The 23,513-nt window shown below is 41.6% G+C and overlaps 1 protein-coding gene across 1 annotated transcript in view; it reads right to left on the reverse strand.

Moving 5' to 3' along the window:
* FHOD3 (formin homology 2 domain containing 3) overlaps window positions 1-23,513 on the reverse strand; it is a 627,222-nt gene that overhangs the window by 41,524 nt on the left and 562,185 nt on the right. Inside the window, exons 19-21 of the mRNA XM_084620053.1 lie at window positions 21,495-21,614; window positions 20,811-20,972; window positions 289-479 (exon numbers count right to left, since the gene is read on the reverse strand). Coding sequence (XP_084476179.1) covers window positions 289-479; window positions 20,811-20,972; window positions 21,495-21,614 — 473 coding nt within the window. The remainder of the gene's footprint in view (window positions 1-288; window positions 480-20,810; window positions 20,973-21,494; window positions 21,615-23,513) is intronic.

Consider the following 23,513-nt stretch of genomic DNA (forward strand, 5'->3'; position numbering starts at 1 on the left):
GTCTTTACTATGACAAACATATCATTAAAGACACAAGGAAATTGCCTGAGAAGGATTTCAGGATTTCACCACAGTGTGTAGTGATATGTAAGAAAATAATTGTCAGTCGTCGTTTTTCTCAGCAGAAATACAATATTCAGCTGAAGTTAGGAAATATCTGGAACAAATGAACATCTGTTATAAAGACCTCACAACAGATATGTAGGTAAACATACTTCTTGGAACGTGGTTTGAAGCACATTGAAATAAGTAATTGAGGTTGTTCCCATCAGTGCCCTAATGCTGTACCTGTTAATTATTCTTCTGTGAACAATCTTCAGAATTATGATTCTTTCTGCACAGTCTTTAAGGAACTCAGACATTTTTTGCTTCAGCGTTGGTTTCATTTCATGCTTTGCTATAGCCTTAAGGTGATCCCATGATGCTTTGCACCTTTTCTCCATCTGACATAAATTGTCCTGAAGTTGCTCAAAGTCAACCTAAAAACAAGTGAAGACATCAGTCACTTTGATCTCAAACACCATAGCAGTAACCTTGGGTATCTGAACTGTTTCATCTTTATACAATAAGGAGGTGGGGAGGGAGATGTAGCTTCAGTGACACTGCTATATACATTAATACGATATTAACACTTGTCCGTGTCTCTACCCTCAGTGTAAGTATGTGAAAAGTTAGTCAGAGAAATTCCGAAACAAAAAGAAATGTAACTATGTGTGGTTGCCATATAGATGTAACATCTAAAGAAAGGATATCATCTTCATTTTCTGCTACATTTGTATAAAATGTTTTAGTAGATTCTCTTCTTTGCAGTCAACTGCACTAGGGACGATCAGAAAATGTGTGCATGCACCAAGGCAGCAAAAGGGTTTTTTCTTCTCTCTTTCTCACTACCACCTTACAGTATTTTAATGCGTCTGCCAATCACTACAGTGTCCAGATGCCAATGTTTCCCCTTGGGTATGTCCCTACCCCATGCACTGTCTTGTTGAAAGACTATATTGTATTCCAAATGGTCAGTTCATGTGCCAGAACTTCAAGTTTTATTCAGAGGAAGTGTTATCTAGTGATCTCAATACAAACTTGCATCTCTTGATACACAGTATGACACTGTTAGCTTATAACACAATCTTTCTAATAGCTTTGAAAGTCTGTGTCAACACAGTTAAAATAAATTATTACATCCTCAGTAACACTTATCAGGAGGGAAGCCAATAAATTCCATAAGAAGGTGAAACAGAGGTTCTCTCTTATTCATCAACCAAAAAAGGTGTTCAAATTGCAGTGGTCTACGCAAGCCATTTTGGATATGTTTATAAAAACAGGGCAGTATGCATGAACTATCCAGCCGCAGTACAGCACATACACAAAGCAAATGGAAACAGTAGAAGTCTCCAACATGGTCTCCTTAACTTCCCAAGGAAGAATAAATTTATTTTCAAACAACAGCTCAAAGTAGAGATGAGCTTAAGCCATAAAATACAGATTTAGACTCAGATTCCAAACATGCCAGAGTTTGGGTCTGGTATTTTTGGCCCATATCTTATTGCAAAACAAAAAACAGTACTGTATAAGGGGTTTCTTCCTGCTCATAGGATCTGAAGAAACTGTAGCTTAGTAAATGTTATTTTCAAAGGTTTCTAACTGAATATATTCCTATGCAGTGCAGCTATTCATTTATTAATTTTAATTGCTTTTGTGGTAAGAAAACTATAGTCCTACAACAGTACATGCAATGTTATTAAAAAAACTTAGTAATATAAAATTTATCATATATATAATAGGAAATTAATATCGTTATTAATTGTTCATTGTTGGTAACATGTCCATAACCAAAATTATAATGCTGACCAAGTACATACGTAACAAGACATTTTAAATGACTGAAGGTGATATAAGCACATACGGATAAAAGGTGAAATACTAGCCCCATTGAAATCAATGGGAGTTTTGCCTTTGACTCCAGTGGAGCCGGGATTACATCCAAGGTCTTTATGCCTGAATTGCTCCAATCCACCTCCCAAAGCCATAGCACAATCTCATGAGGCTTAGTGATTTCTGATTTGTACAACTGTTACATATTTCATATGTTCTGCCAGGTTATTTCACAGTTATGTGGGCTGTGCAAATTAATTTTATCTTATAGCTTTTATATTTTACCATTACTGGTTTAAATCCAAAATCAGCCTGAACTGGAATCAGAACTCTTGTGAATTCGCGGAAAGTTCAGGTAAATCCAAACACTGAAACTCAGACACATCTCTGTAAGATGGACCTGAACCAGCGTACTGAAAGCCAGGTCTCTAATTGTGGCCATAATGCTGATTGTAAGTCAGCATGCTGTTTGAAGGGGGTTTAGAAGCTCTCCTTTGCACTCCCCTGATCCTGGTGCTATTCTGTGCATGACTGTTACTCTTGTGCTGTGTTAGAGCAGCCTGAAGGTTTTTATCACCTATGCTAGGTTGCTAGAATCAGAAGGGACTGAAAATAGAGCTTATGATACATTTTCCCCAGTCATGATCCCTTTTCCCTACCATGCTGGCAGCAGAGAGGTCATCTGGCGTAACCGTCCTGGTTCAGGCTCTACTCCATACAATTATCTTGCTTACTCTGGGGAAATCCCTCCCTGGTTATGCTGTCACTGTAACTGCAATAATGAAACTGGCCCTGGACTCATACTACCACAAAATTGGAGGAATTTGGGATTGGGATCCAAACCGTCCCACCCCAGCCCTATCTCGAGTGTGGGTGGATCTCACTCTAAGCTTTTTATTTTTTTAATGCATTCTTCACGTTGGTTCAAATTAAAGTTTGTTACAGATGGAATAAAGTTTTCAACTACATACAGTACCTACTGCTGAGAGTCATACTAACTGAGTTTAGCCATAAGAAATGTATATTATTAAAAAGCTTCCTGATATAACCTGGTATTGATTTGATTCATTTTTCCTATGACTTACAAAGTGATGAATTTTTCCTCTGCACAAGGAAATAAAAACATCCTTTGATCCATTCTGCTATTTAGAAAAGCCCTGCAGGCGAGGCAGCTGTGGGGGGTTATATTTTTGTTAGAGTATCAATGCCTATGTTAAAAAAAAATCCTTCTCCAGGTCAGTATTTTGACTGTTGATGACAAACATACTGCAGCTCACCAAAGACTGGAAATATAAAATGCACACAGCAGACAAAATACCAGTATCCCCATTAGAAAAAAATGGAGCCCAGAAGACTGTAGGACTCAAAATTTGGGGTCACAAAGAATTTACCAGACGGGGTAGGGAACTCCCCCTATCCCTCCTCTGCATAGTGCAGGAATTTTTATTAGTTTTCATCTTATGTTACAACAGCTTGCATTGAAATCAGTGAGAGTTCTGAGTTACCAGTTCTGTAGAGGTCAGAAGACAGTGTGTTCGGGAAAGGTTCTCTAGTTTCTAGAGAGCAGTTGGCATCTTCCCCTGGGCCGTGGTCCTGCAAAGAACCAATGCAACCACAAAAGGGGTATTGATAGCTGACGAGTGGATGTGGACGAAGGATGTGCTGGAGCCTTCACTACAGTTTGAGGCTACCAGCCTCTGGTAGAACCTCTGAGGGAGCACCGCAGTGAAAATACCACCTGCTCTCCCATGGGGGGCACTGAGCACAGCTCAGCCTGTGCTGGTGCAGTAAGTGCGAATTACTGAAACTGGAAATCCAAACTCACTAGAGTAACTCGCCTGTATATTCTGAACATGACTGAGGCTAATGTCAGAAGGAGAGTTGCCAAGAGAGTATAACAGATCACTACGAACTCTAATGTAATATGGGCCACCAACTCTCAGGAACTTGTCTTGAATGAGTGGTCATTTTTAGGGGACAAAAATAATCCATGTATGGAAAATTCTCCACATTTGGAAGAGTAAGAGTTAAAAGTGCTATGAGACATTCATATACATTAGCTTGTATTTTACAAGTACTGTTTCCCCAGCTTACGTTTCTGAAGGTGTTCCCATTATTTCCAATAAAACCCTAGGATAAGTAGTGCTTACACACACAGAATCCAAGGCATCTCCATAGGATATCTGCTATAGACCCTAACCCTTAAGGGGTTAAGTGAAGATCATTTCACGCATTATCTGATATAAAGTATCTGCTTTCCTTTAAATGTGTGTCATGGTCCAACAAAAAGCTTCCCTAAAGAGCACTGACGAATGAACTTGATTTAAAAAAAAAACCCCAAACCATTTTGTACTTGCCGATCTGTTGATCAGATTTTTCCTGCCTAAACTCACAGAACAATTCCACCAGACTGGGTAGGCAGGAATAGAAACATCTGAAGTTATTTAGAAAATTTGGACTCTTCTAGAAAATGAGGTCAAATGAATGTGAGAGTCTACAGTATTAAAGCACCCACTGTACAGCATTCAAACCACTGGTGTGGGCTTTTTTTCAAGTAGCAAAAGTATTAGGAAGCTGCTCTCTCATGGGGCATGGCCTGGAGTGACGCAAACACTGTCACCCTCACTTAGGGTGACCAGATAGCAAGTGTGAAAATCAGGACAGAGAAGGGGGGTAATAGGCACCTATATAAGACAAAGCCTCAAATACTGGGACTGTCCCTGTAAAATCGGGACATGTGGTCACCCTACCCTCACTGTCCCTTCTTACCTGGATCTGTCCCTTGTTCTGGTCTCTTATCCTACCTACCTCCTTTCTTTTTTTACTGTCCACGTTTTGTTTTCATGGTTTCTCTGCTGCTCCCATTTCTCTCAGTGTCTGTCCCCTCTCCTCCCCGATACACGCTAAGGGCTAAGTCTTGCCTTACAGGCACTGCCGCAGAGAAGGACAATTTCTCCCTCCATGCAGGACAAGTTGGTTACGGCTCACCTCTTCAGGTCATGTGGCCTGCTCCCCACTGCATGCACAGCCAACTCCACTGGCTGCTGTAAAGGGAGAACAGAATGCTGGCCATACTTTCTCCCTGGCAGCTTTATCATCTTCTTTCTCCATACCCCATCCTTTCTCAACCAACACAACAACACTTAGACTCACACATTCACACCAGGTAGTACTGAACAGCGTAAACCTTTCTCCTCCAGTGAGGGAGCACTAACCAATGTGCTGAGTTGCTGTGACCATCAACTCCATTTAGGCCAACGATCAGTAACATTAGAAAGTGAATGAGGTGCACACAGCGTGCATGCTAACAGAATAGGCCTCTCTACCACTCTCTTCCTGCATGCCCATGCTCATTACTACTTTCCAAATGCATGGATGATGTAAGGACCATCTAATTCCCTTCATCATCTGTAAAACAAGGTTTCCAGTAAAAGTTTAAATTCTGAAGGATGACAGTGAAGTTTGGATACTTCAGTAATCATTGGCAACATCCAGCTCTATATCACAGATGAGGAACAAAAGAGTCAAGCAACTAGCCTGAGGGCACAACGTGATTAAGCCCAAGATCCACTAAGCACTTTGTATGTTACTCTGACCTGCCCCCTACTGTGCATACTAATCTTTATCTATACAGAATGGAATTTCCTTAAATAGTGTACTGTATGCAGTGTTGTTGTAGCCACGTGGGTCCCAGGACATTAGAGACACAAGGTGGGTGAGGTAATATCTTTTAAGGAACTACTGTCAGTGAGAGACACAAGAGAGACCAACAGAATTGATTCAATAAAAATTATTACCTTACCCACCCTATTTTAAATAGTGATATTTATACATTATACATTTTGTCAAAAATAACTACATTATACTTTTTCAGCTAGAAATGTACAATTCCTTTTTCACTCCTTAATGCCATCTTTAAGAAACTTGCTATCACTCTGTGGACTCTTGTAACGCGCAAGGAAGGTTAATAGGAGGTACAGCTCACTGGAGCACAACTTTCCTTATTTATAAACAGCAGATTCAATTGAAAACAGGGATCCAAAGGCATTCAAATGGTTCAGAGCTTTACTTATCTTCATTGAGAACTCTAATAAACCATTGACATAAGAAAGTTGTCTTGTAACTTTACTGACATTATGTTGGCTTATTAGTCAATAGACTAGATTCTCTGGTGCTCTTTACCTTGTGTAGTTATTTATATGAGTAATAACTGTGAACTACTAAATCAGAAAATTAACAATTTGCATCTTTTTTACCCTTATATAACTGACTATACAAGGTGAAGCCCAACTGAGCAACTGACCAAAGGTTTTACAGTGCTTTGGAGATGCAAAACTACACATGTGCTCAGCAATATTATTATATTTGATGCATTCTTACTCCATTTTGCGGTTAGTATTTGCTTGGTGTCGAGTGTTATCAAATAATCAAATTACACCTCAAGGAGGTGTAAGATGATAAAGGTGCATAATGTAATTTGGGGTCAGAATTAACAAGATTAAAAAGGGTATTGAGATAGGGAGAGTTATAAATGAGGATTGTTTACATTACAAGTACAGTACACATATCACAACGTATAAAATACCGTATCTCTTTCCTGTGAGCTATTCAGTTCATACTGTGTTCCCAAGGGATGCAGGGCAGAGTGAGGTCCCTACTCCACATTTATATGTCATCTTATTGCCAACATTTTATTAAAAAAATGAAGTTACACAATGGTAGAGAGAGATGATTCATTTTCTTATTGTTGAAAGGAAACAGGAACAGTACCTGCTTCCAGCTGGAAGACAGCACTGTGACTAACATGGCATTTAGGTGGATTTCACATAAAATTGTGGTTCCACGAGACTATGGAAAAGGTAGTCCCAAGAGAACTCTCTGTTGTAAGAGTGTTTTATAATTATGATGCATTGTATAAAAAAAAGAGAAAGATGGTAATTTCAAATTATCATTACAGCTTCAAGATACCCCCTTTTGCACTGTGTGCTACACATATCAATCAACTCTAGTCTTCTATTCCAATTAAACCATTTTCTGGGTCAAGTTCAACCCTGCCATAATGTGCACAACTCCTCAGACATTAAAGATATTGCACCTGCTTATGCTTGTAGTGAATTTGTTCCCCTGCAGTTACCTGGATATTTTGAACAGGGCTAAAAACCCCAACTCCAGGCCTGAGGTAAAAATAAAATGGAAGGAAGCTGACAAAATAAGCTCAAATTGAGTAGTGGCATTGAAGTTTCCTGAACGTGCCTGAAAAACTCAGACTGAGAATTAACTAATTTATTACCAAGATCACTGGAAGGTATTCTGAGTCTTTTTTGAAGGTTCTGCATAACTTCTGTTATATATTCTCAATATTCCTTACAGCTTTCTGTTATATTATAATTATCATTTGCTGACTCATCCTAGCTCTTTAAACTTTGTTATTATACTGGTGGATAGATCAGCTCTAGACATTTTCGAAACAGGAACTGACTCTCTCCCCATCTTTGCCTCTCCCCACCTAATGCTATTGACGACAGAACCAACACATTCACAAGACATGTTTCATTCTAATTTCATAACTGAAATGATAATTAGATACACACACAGACATATAAAGTCAGCTTTTCTCCCTTCAAAGATAGGGTATTTTCTACTGCAGACCACAGGCTAGTTTAAGTTCTTTGTAATTTAGGTCAGACAGATCATTTCCACATTATTACAGGGATGAGTTTTGATGTGGAACATGACATTCTCTTCTTCCTGCCCTTGTTCAGGGCCAAGGGAAGTTCTGAGCATTGAAAGAGTAACAAATGAGCCCAGAGTTCTTTCAAAGAGCAGTCAGATTAGAGTTTCTTAAACAATATTTGTTATATTAGAGAAGCATATATCATTGCAGCACACTGGTGGGCACCTTGTGTTTTGGTATACACTATCCAAACATTTACAAACACCATTGTGAAGATGCTATTCCATAAAATCTACCCACTCTCTTTTAAATCTTGTATTTTAGGAGTTAACATATAATTCGTCACAGGATTCAATGTATTTAATTAGGAGTAGGCAGAAAAATAAGAGAAGATGCAGTTATTGCACTCCATTTGCTAAGAATACAGGTACAGGAAACCATCTGGTAGATTTGCTAAGTGCTTTTGCCTACAAATGCTGGCTTATTAGTAACGTAAACAAAATTCTTATATAAAAACTGGGGAGAAAGGCAAGTAGGTCAGTATTAATAATAGAAGTTTCTTTGAAAAGTAATAGTTTTTTTTTTAAAGAGGTGGAGTGTCGCAGGGCTGGGATTCTTTGTTAATGAACTTCACCACCCAAGATGCAGGACTATGTACATAAATGCAGCTAACAAATGTAGGGTACAGACTATGCCTGATGAAAAAGGTGGCGGAGACTCTTGTGCCACAACCACTAAGGAGAGATTTGAATTATGGTTAGTGTTTGAACTAAAGAGAGCAGAAAAATAAAAGGACAGATGAGAAGTATACCACCACTTTCAGAGACACAATCTGGTGAAACTCTAACTATGAGAAGATTTCCAACGGCATGAAGGGAGGTCAGGTGAAAATCTCTCATTGAAAAGCAGTGGAAGTTGGATGCCTTGGAAATCTGCCTCCTAGTTTTTTTCTGAATAAACAGCATCTTCAGTCAGTATGACTCTAATGTTGATTAGGATATGATTGGACACAAACCGTAAGCAGAATGTGTGTGGCAGTGAAGGGATCTAGCATATTAGTGCTAGATAGTGCTCCATAAAATCTTAAATTAAACAGAAAGTTACCAGAGAATTTTATATCCCATAATCCAGGTTTAGAAAATTACATCCCTTGAGTTTCAGAGTAATTAGTGAAGAAGGAATGTGCTTAGACCTAGCAGACATAATGAAAGGGGGTCTTTCACATTCTTTCACATATGTCGTTGGCTGGAATCTGGTCCAGGATGGTAGTGAACAAAAGTAATTTCTTTCTAAAGGCTCTTCAGTGGTCGACATGAGATGAGCTGCTGGTCTCAGTCCAAGTTTTAGTGGACAGGTGAGGTCTGTATTTTGCTACCCATGCTAATAAATGATTATTAATAGTAATAATACACACCATGATGTGCATATCTGTCACTCCACTATAATGTAATTCCTTGACATATTAGTTCAATTTCTGCTCCGATGTGCCCATATACAACTTATTTCAATAAGAGTCATATGAGGGCATCAAAGGGCAGCATTTAGCTCACCTCCATTCTTGTGGCTACAAAGTTAGTGTCCATCCTATCCACATATTTTTAATAAAAGGTCAGAAACAGTCTCCTTGCAAAAATAATTATAAAAAATATGACAACAGAATCGAGTAACTGATTAATACATGAATGGATTGCATGAACTTAGTGGTCATATCACCCATTATTCCCATTTCTTTACTTATCCACTGCACAGCACCATTGTATCTGAGCACCTTACAAATTCTAAAATAAATACACCGAACAATCTCTTCACAAATCCTACACAAAAACCTCCATGATCAGAGACGGCAAGGAACACGATCAGTGGATGGCAACCTAACTCTAGGTGGCTTGAATGGATGCTATGGCACTGCTAATAATAAGGGCACTCATCTGACTTGCACTGTTAGTGAATCAAAACAATACTGCCAGGTACTTACTTTTTCCAGACAAAACACCTAAATCGCTCTCTCTCAGACACACACACACACACACAAACACACACTTCCAGCTGTGGAAACCATCTGGGATATTGCAGCTAATTCTTCAACATTGCTCCAACTAACCTGTTTCACCAGTTGGAGCAGCTGTCAATGTCCTTGCACCTGACACCGTATTTGGTAGAAAATGTATGGATTTCTTGTCTTAAAATATATATACAAAATATATTTTAACTGTAAAGGACAGTATACACAGATACCCCCTTGTGCACAGAGACAAGAACAGATATCACTGAGTCCAAGTTTGAAGCACCATTTGATCTTCCCTTCCCATCCCTACCACCACCACCCTGGCTAGGGGTAATATTTCTCTCTGCTTTCAGTCAGATTAAACAGGAGCCATAACATACCAGAAAAGCACTTGTGTTTCACCCACTCCTTCTCCCCATAAATCCAAGCGGAGTCCTTTGGCTCACTCTGCTCTAGTTGCAGCCTTCCTGTCCCCCCTGCATCTGTGTCAGTACAATCAGCAGTTCTTTCCTGAAAGTAATTGCTACTCCCTTGTTTGTGTTGCTCCCATTTCCTCATGCTTACTCTTCAAAATCACCTGCTTTTCCACTGTCTAATATCCGCAAGTAATTTGAGAGTCTTGCTGGAAGAATCAAACATAGCCTGCTGGGAGTGTGGCATTTTATAAATAAGTGATTCAGAGGGAGAATAGGACAATTATAAGTTAGCTGTGGAGCTGGCTTTAGATCTTCAGATGCATGGAGATGATTAGATAAGGGAATTTTTACAAGGATTTTTTTCACTAACATCGACTGACTCCAAAGAAAAGATACCAATGCAAACCCGGCCTCATCTTGTTACACTGAGAGGAACAGCATTGACAGAGGCACAGAAATCTGGAGGCCTGAAACCCTGCCTTTGTGTTGGGTATATCAGTACTAGGGCAGTACCAGCTGCAAACAAACAGCTTTTTTAAAAGGAAGAACAAAAGATATGTTTGTAAAGCCTATTTACATAGGTCTTTTCTGAGGGAATGGTTCTGAAGGGTTGGGGGGATTTATGTCTGGTGAGTTATATTATGAGTAGTTTGTATTTAATTGAGTTATTTATGTGATGCTATTACTATAGCTTTGTATACAAAATTCCAGTAGGTCAAAATGTCAATGGTCCCTGCTCTACACAATTTTGTATGGTAATAATATGGCATTGTATTGTTTTAGACTTCTGTAGTGAGTTTCCACTCACCCAGGTGTGTTCTCATCACCATTGCGGATAACTGTGACTTTGTTTGGTCTTTTGGAGATGATCCACAGGCTTCACAAGGGATTTTACTGCCTTGTTTCATGTCTTTTCAACCCTTTTCAGATGTGCCAGGCTGTTTTATTTAAAAAAAAATAACAGTTAGGGAATTCTCACATTGATGTTCATCCCAAGGGAAGGGGCATCTCTGTTTTTCTACATGATGGAAATTGTTTAGCCTTTTGTGGCTTGGGTCTCCTTGAAGTTTTAGAAAGATGCTTATAGATGAACTGGAGCCCAAAGTGCAGTGTAATCATCAGTGAAATAATGATTCTTCATTTATGCCAGTTTTCCTAAACCAGATTTCACATACTGTCTCTGACCATTCCATTGAAGAGGGCAGGATGGAAGGTTTCCATGTCCTAACGCTTTGATTTGTGGCAAAGATGAAGGGGGACTAGAGCTTAATTCAGTAATCCATCACTGGTACAATATGTGCAGGAATATCCCAAAGAGGAAGACCTTGGGCATTATAGGGAGGATTAAGGCCATAATTTCCCTTACTGTGATTTTGTTTGACCTTTTAGAATATCATCTGCTTTGGGCAGGGCCACTCAGAGTAGCAAACCACAGACTGAAATGCTGGGTGCAGTTTTGTATGGCTTTGGATCTAGAAACTCTCAGAAACTGCAAATGTAGATCGGGATTTCTTCCACTTCCTGAAACTGCAGGATACAGACTTCTTTTCAGAGCCCACAGATAAAAGTCTATGATAGATTTTGGAGGATAAGTTCTTCTTATATGTTCAACAATAGTTTTCATCCTTTTAGTAATTAACTGAGTCACAATTTAAAGTGTGCTTTAACCTCTAAACACAAAAAAGAAGCAAGGGAAACAAGAAGTAAACCAGTACAGCCAACTGGCGAGGCATAAGAAAGTTATCTGAGCCAAAAAGAGATCCTTTAGAAAATGGAAATCTAATCCTAGTGAAACCATAAACTGTGACAGTCAATATGTAAGAAGAAAACTAGAAGACCTATGATGAAATCTACAGAGTAAGTAACTAAAGGTGTAAAAATAAATACACCGGACCCTCACTAGAATGCAGGATTTGGGATCCATGCATGGTTCTGCATTAACGCGCGGACTGTGTTATAGCGGGGACTGCGTTAAAATGAATTCCAAATAAAGTAATTACATTTGGGATCCATGGCTGTTACTGTGTTATATGTGAATTCACGCTATTTAGACATGCGTTTTAGCGAGGGTCCGGTGTACCAAGAAAGTTTTTAAGTATATTAGAGGCAGGAAGCCTGTTGGAGAATCTGTGAGTCTGCTGGATCACCAAGGATTAAAGGGAGAAATTAAGGAAGACAAGGACATTGTTGAGAAACTAAGTAATTTCCCTGCATCAGTCTTCACCCCAGGGGATGTTAGGGAAATACCTACCCCAGGCCTTCTCTCTTCTGGTAATGAAGATGAGGTATTACCAGAGGCTGAGGTGTCCGAAGAAAAGGCATTGGAACAAATTGATACATTAAAAAGGAACAAATCACTAGGCCCAGATGGTGCACACGTAAAGTTCTGAAGACACTTAAGAATGAGATGATTAAGCTGCTAGCAAAACTAGGCAATCTCTCGTTAAAATCAGCTACTATATTGGAGGACTAGAAGGTAGCAAATGTCCCATATTTTTAAAAAAGGTGTGAGGGCTGAGCCAGGAAATTATAGAGCAACAAGCCTTACTTCCATACTTGGTAAACTGGTTGAAATGATGTTAAAAACATAACTATAAAACATTTAGATGATTATGATATGATAGACTCTAAACAGCACAGTTTCTGCAAAAGAAAACCGTGTCTCACAAATCTATTCAAAGGCTTTCAATGTGCCAATAAAATAGTGGACACATGAGAACAAATAAACAAAATTAATTTAGACTTTCAAAAGGTCTCTGAGAAAGTCCCTCACAAGAAGCTAGTCACAAAACTAAGAAGTCATGTGATGTGAGGCAAAGTACTGTCATGGATCAGAAACTAGCCAAGAGGGAGAAAACAAAGCAGAGGAATAAACAGTCACTTTTCATCATGGCACAACATTAACAGCACAATATCACAAGGCTCTGTACTAGAACTTTTGTTGCTTAATATCTTGATTAATATATGGAAAAGAGGGTGAGCACTGAGAGGGGAAAATCTGCCGGTAACAGAAATTTATTTCGATTAGTCAGGGCTTCAGAAGATTTTAGAAACTTGAGAGATCTAATCAAGCTAAGTAAATAGGTAACATTGTGGCAGATAAAATTCAGTGTTGATGCATACAAAGTAATGCACAGAACAGTGAATAATCTGAACTGCCCAGACACCTTGCTGAGTTCTAAATTAACTGTGTCCACTCAGGAAAATACCTGGCCATCATTATGGACAGCTCCATAAAGACTACAGTAAAATGTGCAGCAGCACTTAAAAAAACAAACAAAATGTCAGGATGCTTAATGAAAGGGATGGAAAGTAATATGGAATATATTATAATGCCATTAGATAAATCCTCACCTGGAATACTGTTTTAAGTTTCTTTCATCCCATGTCAAAAAAAGTATATAGAGAGGCTTCAAAGACAGATGTGAAAATAATTAGAGTATGGAAAAATGAAGAAGAAAGATTGAAGAAATTAGGGTTGTTAAGTCAGTCAGTCAATATGTCGCAAGAATGAAACAGAAAGTTGGCAAATTCAAAACTGATAATAGGAAATACTTTCTACTCGATGCACAATAAGACTTTGGAACTCATTGTTAAAAGATATCACTGAGACCAAGAACATAGCAGGATGCAAAAGAAGACTGAACATTTATATGCACAAGAAAAATATCTAGGGTTCTAATAGTAAGTATTTTTTAAAAAGCAAAGCAAGAGTTTTGGAAGGTATATAATATCTCCTGTTTGAGGAAATAAGCCAACCTCCAGTTATTGGGGATTATTAGGAAAAAGACCGTTACCTTTTCCGTAACTGGCGTTCTTCGAGATGTGTGGCTCATATCTATTCCACAATAGGTGTGTGCGCTTGCCACGTGCACCGGTGCCAGAAGTTTTTCCCCTGGTAGTACCCGTAAGGGGAGCACCACTGTGACCCCTGGCATGGTGCCTCCGTGGCACGGTATAAGGGGAGCTGCATGCTCCCCCTACCCTCAGTTCCTTCTTGCCAGACAACTCCGACAAAGGGGAAGGAGGGTGGGATGTGGAATAGACATGAACAACACATCTCAAAGAACACCACTTACGGAAAAGGTAACTGTCTTTTCTTCTTCGAGTGATTGCTCATGTGTATTCCATAATAGGTAATTCCAAGCTATATCTGTTGGAGGTGGGTAGGAGTTCACAGATTCCTGGGACGGAGTACAGCCCTTCCGAACCCGGCGCCATCCCTAGTTTGGGAGATGATCACATAGTGAGAGGTAAACGTGTGAACTGAAGACCAAGTAGCGGCCCTACAAATGTCCTGGATAGGGACGTAGGCCACAAAGCCAGCGACAAGGCCTGGGCCCGAGTCAAGTGTGCCTTCACAATCGGTGGTGGGGGAACACCCGCCAGATCATAACAGGTGCGAATGCACAAGGTGATCAATGGGAGAAGCACTGATTGGAAATCGACTGACCCCTCATGCGCTCAGCCGAGGCAATAAACGGTTGAGAGGACTTCCTGAACAGCTTAGTCCGTTCCAGGTAGAAGGCCGGCGGCCTATGCACATCGAGCATGTGAAGCGGCGTTCCTCATTGGATGCGTGAGGCTTAGGGCAGAGGACAGGCAGGAAAATGTCCTGGCCCATGTGATAGGCGGAGACCACCTTAGCGAGGAATGCGGGGTGTGGGCAGAGCTGAACCTTATCCTTATGGAAAACTGTGTACGGGGGTTCGGAGGTCAAAGCCCTGAGCGCTGAGACCCGCCGGGCCGACGTGATAGCAACCAGGAAGGCCACCTTCCACGAGAGGTGAGACCAAGAGCACGTGGCCAGAGGTTCAAACGGGGGCCCCGTGAGACGGGATAGCACCAAGTTCAGGTCCCACTGTGGAACAGGAGGCCTAGCATATGGAAAAAGATGGTCCTACCCCTTAAGGAACCGCCCAGTCATAGCATGTGAGAACACCGTGTGTCCCTGCACCAGCGGATGGAAGGCCGATATGGCCGCCAGATGCACCTTGACCAATGAGGGCGCCAGGCCCTGGGCTCTAAGATGAAGGAGGTAGTCCAGGATAAGCTGGATAGGACGGCCACTGGGGAAACACCCTGCTCGGCAGCCCATCTACAGAACCTGGACCACTTTGCCCAGTAGGCGCGGCATGTGGAGGGCAGCCTGGTTTCTGGGGGATGCGTTGGACCCCCTCTGAACACGTCCGCTGCTCCCCACCTAGTCATCGAGCAGTTACGCCGTGAGGTGGAGAGCCGCTAGGTTGGGATGGAAGAGATGGCCCTGGTCCTGGGAGAGCAGGTCCGGACGGAGCGGCAGCGGCGGGGCCACCACCAGGCCCATGAGGGTCCCGTACCAATGCTGTTGGGGCCATGCCAGGGCAATTAAGAGGACCTGTGCCTTGTCCATTTTTACTTTCTCCAGGACCCTGCTGATGAGAGGGAATGGGGGGAAGGCATAGAGAAGCTGGCTTGACCAGGACAGGAGGAAGGCATCTGAGATAGCGCCCCATCCCAGACCCCCCCGGAACAGAACCGGGGGCAACACCTGTTCTGCCTCATCACGAACAGGTCCACCTGGGGAGTTCCCCACACTCGGAAGAGCTGGTGAGCCACTTCCGGGTGGAGAGACCACGCGTGTTGGGAGGAGAAGTCCCTGCTCAAACAATTGACCCACGTGTTGTGGGCACCCGGCAGGTGGAAGGCCCTCAGGGAGATGTCGTGTGCTATGCAGAAGTCCCACAGTCTGAGGGCTTCACGGCAGAGGGCCGAGGACTGGGTCCCACCTTGCCTGTTGATGTAGAACATCAAGGCTGTGTTGTCCATGAAGACCCTGACCACCTTGCCCTGTAAGTGCGAGCAGAAGGCCAAGCATGCCAGGCATACAGCCCTGAGCTCTTTGACTTTTATGTGTAGGGGCAACTCTGTGGCCGACCACAGTCCTTGGGTCTGAACGGTCCCCATGTGGGCTCCCCAACCCAGGTCCGACGCATCGGACACCAGCTCCAACGACGGGGTCATGTCCTGGAAGGGGACACTTTGGAGCATGTTGCTCAGGGAGGACCATCACTGCAGGGAGGCGATCACTGGGTTGGGCACAGTGAGGACTTTGTCCATCCTGATCTGGGCCTGGGAGAACTCCGAGGCCAACCACAACTGGAGGGGCCTCATTTGGAGCCTGGCGTGGCAGACCACGTACGTGCACGCCGACATGTGACGCAGGAGCTAGAGGCACACTCTGGCCATTGTCACAGGGAAATTCATGACTGAGTCGATGAGCCCCTTTAGGGTCTTGAACCTGTCTGGTGGGAGGGAGGCCGTGGCCGTCGAGGCGTCCAGGAGCGCCCCGATAAACTCTATGCGCTGGACTGGGACTAATATGGACTTGGTGTTGTTTACTGACAGGTCCAAGGTGGCACACGTGGACAATAGGAGCATCACGTGATCCTGCACCTGCGACCGGGAGCTGCCCTTGACCAGCCAATCGTCCAGGTAGGGAAAGATCTGGACCCCTCGGTGCCTGAGGTAGGCAGCCACCACCAACATACATTTCGTGAACACCCTGCGGGCAGTGGATAGGCCAAATAGGAGGACCGTGAACTGGTAGTGGTTCTGTCCCACCAGGAAACGGAGGAAGCGCCTGTGCCCCTTGTATATATGGATGTGGAAATATGCATCGTATAGGTCCAGGGCCAAGTACCAATTCCCAGGGTCGATGATGGAGGGGATGATGGAGGGGATGATGGAGGCCAGGGAGATCATGCAGAACTTAAGCTTGACCTCTGGAGTCGGGGTCAGCACCAACTCCATGAGAATGGCCTGGATCCTGATGTCCCTTTCTCTTTTAGTCCAAGGCTTGAATGACTTGCAAACCTTGCAACGATCGCTGATGTGAGTCTCATCCAAACAGCATAAACAGTCCGCATGCGGGTCACTCCTTGGCATAGATCGCCTACAAGAGTAGCATGACTTAAAATCCGGGACGTGGGGCATGCCCCGGATCGGGCACTCTAACTAACTGGAACAACTAACTGACTACAGGTACTAGCACTGAACAAACGAAAAGTTCTGGGGACGAGCTACAGCGAAGCTGGAGCAGAGCAGTTCCGATTCACCTTCACTGGCGGCAAGAAGGAACTGAGGGTGGGGGAAGCACGCAGCGCCCCTTATACCGTGCCATGGAGACTCCAGTCCAGGAGTCGCTGGGGTGCTCCCCCTACGGGTACTGCCGGGGAAAAACTTCCGGCACCGGTGCATGTGGTGAGCACGCACACCTATTGTGGAATACACATGAGCAATCACTCAAAGAAGAAACATAACCAGGGAGCAGGTTATCCTGTAATTACCTACTGCTGAGTTTCTTTCACCTTCCTTTGAAGGAGCTGATATTGACCGCTGCCAGACACAAGATACTAAAATAGATGGATCACTGGTCTGAGCTATTCCTATGTCCGTGAAAAGCGATTCTGTAATAATTGCATTCTGGATTCCCATGTTGATTATCTCTCAATGATTCCATATTCCATGTATGCAGTTTAAAAATAAAAAAAACATGTTGTTTCTAACTTACAGATCAGAAAATTCAACTTGACTCTGGGAGTCAAGTTGGATTCTTTCCCTCATGAATATCACTTTCAGTAATAAAAGCTCTAAAGACTAAATTTGTCCGCAGTGACAACTGTACAGCCCCCTATGACTTCAAATTTATATTCTCAGTGACAAAGGGATAAAGACAAAGACAAAATGTCCCTCACTATAAGGGATGTCACTCTTCTTAGACCCACAGTTCCCTCTGCTCCACACCAATTTGGCCTCCGCTCACTTTTACTGTTGAAAATCCTTTACATAAGAATTAAAGATGCATGAAGCTGAGGTTATACATTGAAGGAAAGGAAGGAATACACTGAAGAAACCCACCCAACTGTACGTTTCCTGCATAAAGATTATCTCTGTGCCCCAATTTTGGGTCTTTGTCACACACTGTGTGCCACATTGGGGACTGGAAGATTTAGGCATTTGGCTATACCTGTGCAGCTCCAGTGCCTTTAGTGGTTTCCACAGGCCTGACTCTTTGGCATTTACTAATGAATGCAATTAATGTTGCACAAAATGGAATAGAATCCCACTCCCTGCTGATGTTTGTGTTGGCTCTGCAGAGCTAACAGGAGTAAGGAGAAGTAAGATTTATTTTTGTCACTGTTTAAGTCAGTAGATAGGACACACACATAGTAGACACACAGAAGGAGCAAATCTGTCGAGGAGGAAAGTGCCATTATTACATCTTTTGCAGAGTAGAATCACACTGTAAGCTGTCAATAGTGAGAAAAAAGCTTAAATGCACCTTCTTTCCATATGAAATATGGCTTTCTAATGAAGCTCTACCCTAGAAGTATGTTAGTACAGCACAGAGATGATATGTTAGGACAAGAACAAAATTTGGGGACTGTTGTTCCCTCATCCCAAGCCTCTGGTAGTAAAAAAACTAAACAAAGAAAAGAAAAGGGAAATTTTTTTTCCTCTCATAAAGAACATAAGAATGGCCATTCTGGGTCTGACCAATGGTCCATCTAGCCCAGTCTCCTGTCTTCCAACAGTGGCCAATGCCAGATGCTTCAGAGGGAATGAACAGAACAAAACAACCATCAAGTGATCCATCCTGTGTCGTCCAGTCCCAGCATCTGGCAGTCAAAGGCCTAGGGACACCCAGAGTATGGGGCTGCATCCCTGAACATCTTGGCTAAAAGCCATTGGTGGACCTATCCTCCATGAATGTACAGAATTCTTGTTCTGAATCCACTTATACTTTTGGCCTCACAACATCCCCTGGAAACGAGTTCCACAGGTTGACTGTGCACTGTGTGAAGAAATACTTCCTTTTATTTGTTTTAAACCTGTTGCCTACCATTTCATTGGGTGACCCCTTGGTTCTTCTGTTATGTGAAGGGGTAAACAACTTATTCATACCATTCATGATTTTATAGATCTCTGTCATCTCTTTTCCAACCTGAATAGTCCAGTCTTTTTAAATCTCTCCTCACATGGAAGCTGTCCCACACCCACAATCATTTTTGTTGCTCTCTTCTGTACCTTTTCCAATTCTAATATATGTTTTTTGAAATAGGGCAACCAGAAGTGCATGCAGTATTCCAGGTGTGAACATACCCCTCTTCTGCCCTTCAAACAGTCCCCCACCCTGTCAAACCTCATCATCAGAAGCAAGCTCCCCACAGACCAGAACACACCAACTCAAAGTGGCACCAGACCCTGCCAGAACAACAGATGCAAAACCTGTACACATATCTTCACTGCTACAATGACCAACAACTCCCACAACTTTCAAGATCCATGAGTCCTATGCATGCCTATCATAATATATGGTGTACATCATCGAGTGCACTAAATGCCCCTAAAACAACTATTTGGGTAAAACCAGACAATCACTACATTTTTGAATGAACTTACACATGATAAAAGACAAACACCATATCATGTGGGTGAACGTTTTTCACAAAGCCATCACACTATATCTGATCTCTCAGTCCTCATCCTCAAAGAAAACCTTTACGACACCTTCAAAAGAAGAGCATGGGAGCTTAACTTCATAACTTTGCTAGACACTAAAAATCAGGGATTGAATAGACACACTGGATTTATGGCTTATGATAACAGTCTATAAACCACTAACCCCTCCTCCTCCTCCAGCTTTTTTTTCTCCTTTACCCACTGTGATGTTAACTGACCATTTCACCTTGAATGGTCCCTTGAAATATGTGTTAACGACTGCTGCTAAATAATCTGATCCATCTTGTATTTAGCTGTGACACTCTGGATACATCTACATGGGGATAAAAGCCATGCAGCATGGCTGCGGCTGGCCCAGATCAGCTGACTTGTGCTCATGGGGTTTGGGCTGCAGGGCTAAAGGTTGTTGTGGAAGCATTCAGGCTTGGGTTGGAGCCTGAGCTCCAGGGCCCCCAACCCTCACAGGGTCCCAGAACTTGGCCTCTAGCTGGCGCCCGAATATCTACATGGCAATTTTTCAGCCCCGGAGCTTGAGCCCTGTGAGCCCAAGTCAGCTGATCTGGACCAGCTGCAGATTTTGTTATCCCTGTGTAACATACCCTGTGAGAACATTGCCCAGATCTGAAGAAGAGCTCTGTGTAAGCTCAAAGGCTTTTCTCTCTCACTAACAGAAGCTGGTCCAATAAAAGATATTACCTTATCCACCATGTCTCTCTAAAACTCTTCTGATGCAGGTAGTTTTTTTTAAAAGAAAAAGAAAAAAACAGTGCCTCTTGGTCTCTTGATGAGTTTGACATAATTAAATAAACACATTTACTTTAAAAAAAAATGGTTTCCCCAATACCAGAAAATAACCATTGGGCAATACCAATAAAATCAAATCCTAGCCTGAAAATAGCGAAGGACAAACTCACAAAGATATGTCCCTAATTTCTGTAATAATATTATAATAAATCCATGTAATAAATAATGATGACTTCAATGATTTCTAGAATAACTCTTTTCTAGTTGTATCAAAGCACAACAAAGGCAATGAATTTGTTTCAGGTTTATAGACAATGTAGGAGCATGGCTGCAATCTGAGGGGTATACTGAGATACTAAGATATCTCAGAGATATCTCTGAGATACAGCCAGAAAGATAAGAGTACTGGTATCTTTAAAATTCCATAAAATCCACATTCATAAGAAGAATTGTGAGGAGGGGAGAAAAAAAAAAGAATTAAATAAAAAAACTTCAATGTTACATTTAAAATCTTTTCGTTTCTTATGGAGACTGATAAAGATCCGGCATCTGTAGCAAATGCAAGGAGCTTTTCTTCTTTTGTTCGCAGACATACCTTGGCTGACCTAGTGATGGCCCCAATTTCTGAATAAAGATCTGTGCTGTCTGGGAATTTTTCTACCACCATAGTGCAGACATGGTGGAGGAGAGACTGCTTATGCACTGTGTCCTTGACTTCCGGAACCTTCTCGAGGTAGCTTAACTCAAAAGCTTTGGCCTGTGTAGGAAAGGAATTTTTTTTTAAAGTAAGTTTATTTTGTCCACACAGATCTCCTGAAAGAAAACATTTATTAAGATATACAATGCATGAGGGGGGTGAGGGGAAGAGATTACTCTTTTTAAATAAAAAGAATCCCAGAGCAGGAAGAATATATGATTCTTTCTGATACAATTTTACATACTTCTTAAGAGTCAGTAGATGCCTAGATCATTCCATTGGCAATGAAAAGAACAAAGAGATGATTCTTGTAGTGTGTATCAAGAACAACTCCACTGAAGTCAATGGGGTTATGCTGGTATAAAATTGGGACCAGGACTGGTTCCAAATCTCTCTGAGGTTATTTTGAAGGGGGAAAATAGAATTAATGAAACATACAATGTAGGTTTTGTTTTTTAAATTACATGTATGTGTTGGAAATACACATATACTAGGTGATAACTGTGATACGAGGTACAGAAGCTGATGAGGAAAGTCTGTGATAATAGTCAGTAATAAAATAATAGGGTGACAAAAGCTTACATTGGTTCCATTTAGAAAGTTCCCAATGGCTAGTAAAGTAGAAAGGATAAATTCCAAGGTTTTATTATGCTCCAGCTGGTCCATTCCTTCCTTCAGGTCTAAAAGTGGTTCTGCAACTTCCTGGCATTAAAAAAAAAGTGAAGATTTTAGGCTCTCATAGATCATTCTGTCTTAATTCTATGTTTTAGATTCATTATTGCAAAGGTTCTAAACAGTGATCCTGCAGAGAACTGGCAGTTGTGTGATGCTGCAGCTACTAAATCACATAAAAAAACCCAGCAGAGAAATAAATTAAATATTTCCTAAAGTTGCTTGTTCACGTAAGCGATTGGTGTCCTTGTCACAGGGATGTTATATGATTGAAAATGGAAGAAGCTTCACTGCAGGGGGCTGCTGTGTTTGAGTTAGAGGCAAAAAAAGCTCCACTAATGAAATGTCTTAATTTTTTGTGATGTTTCAAGAGCAAAGAAAACCTAGAATATTTGGTAACTTGACATCTTTAATCTGCCTCTACTGGTCCCTACAAATGATGGCCACCTCTGAGATGCAGATGTGACTACTTCTGTATATCAGTCTGTCACTTGAAAACTCAAAAAACTCGGAAGTGTCACGCTTTACAAAATGGCCTCTAATTTTAACTTTTTAACCTGCAAACTCTTAATGTGCTTTCTGTACATGCAAGTTATCGGTAAGCAGGCATATAGACTGACAGACACCAATTCCGCTCCATTATCTCAGGAAATGGATTACACTGTATAATTCAAAGGCAGAGAGATATACAGTAATTGAAATAAATGAGCTTATTTCTATGTCTTTTTGGGTGGCCAAGGGCTGTTTCTTTTGTATGTACAATAAGGTACATACAGTTCTCAGTCCTTTCTATCAGCAAATTTCATCTTAGTCATCTGTAACCAGCATTCTTTCTACAAATTATCACTCTGTTGATGATCTGAGGAGCCAAAATTAAGCCTCAGTATTTCAGGCCAAGTGGCAAAACAACTGAGAATTTCTTTGCCTAGTGGAAACATGATGGATTATTTGTAGATTATAGGGATATTTTATCATAAACATGTGCAGGGAGCTTCAAGAGAAAATGCACTGACAATCACTATCATATTACCATTTTGTGTAAATCAAAAGAAAAGGAGTACTGTACATTTTATTTTGGGTATATTGGCAGGGTGAACAAATTCAGAGGTGATATAATTTACACATCAGACTATGGGAGTAAGGGGGTCTAAGGCCTTGCCTACATACACAAACACACACAGCTTGCACCAGTTTAAGGTTAATGTTTACACTATGGAGACTGTGCTGCTAGGTCACCATAGCTGTGCCAGCATAACCCCCTAGTGCAGACGCAACCTCTTCTCATGGAAGGGTTTTTTCCATTGGTGTAGGAATACCACTTTCCTGAGCAAAGGTAGCTATGCCAATGGAAGTATAAGTTGACATAGCTGTATCTACACTGGGGGTCAGGTTGGCATAGTTATGATGTTCGGGGTGTGATTTTTTCACACCCCCCTGGCCAACGTAATTATCGTGAGCTAACTGTTAAGTGTAGACGAGGCCCATGTAAAATTGATTTAGTTAAATTGGTACAAACCCCTATGTGGACACACTTAAACTGGTTTGCAAGCTTATATTGATTTAGCTTCATTTGGTAAATTACTGAATCAAGCTAAATCAATACAGATCAGTTGCAAACCCAGGGATTTTCACAGGTTTAACTAACTTGATTTAAAAACTGATTTAAATTCAGCATGTATAAGCTGTGTGTGTGTGTGTGTGTGTGTGTGTGTACAACAGTCTTAAAATGGTGTAACTTACTTGATACTGGGCTAGATAACAAGGTAGCTCCCAGCACGATCATGTTAGACATAATAAGTTTGCCTCAGTTAAATTAATGTACATCTTCATCCAGCCAATTCATGTGCAAATTATACCATCTTAGAATCCCTTATATACATCTGTTGAATATTCTTATTTATTATTATCTGCATTAGAGTAGTGCCCAGA

The sequence above is a fragment of the Lepidochelys olivacea genome (assembly GCF_965140295.1).
Source record: "Lepidochelys olivacea isolate rLepOli2 genome assembly, chromosome: 2".
NCBI classification, from domain to species: Eukaryota; Metazoa; Chordata; order Testudines; family Cheloniidae; genus Lepidochelys; species Lepidochelys olivacea.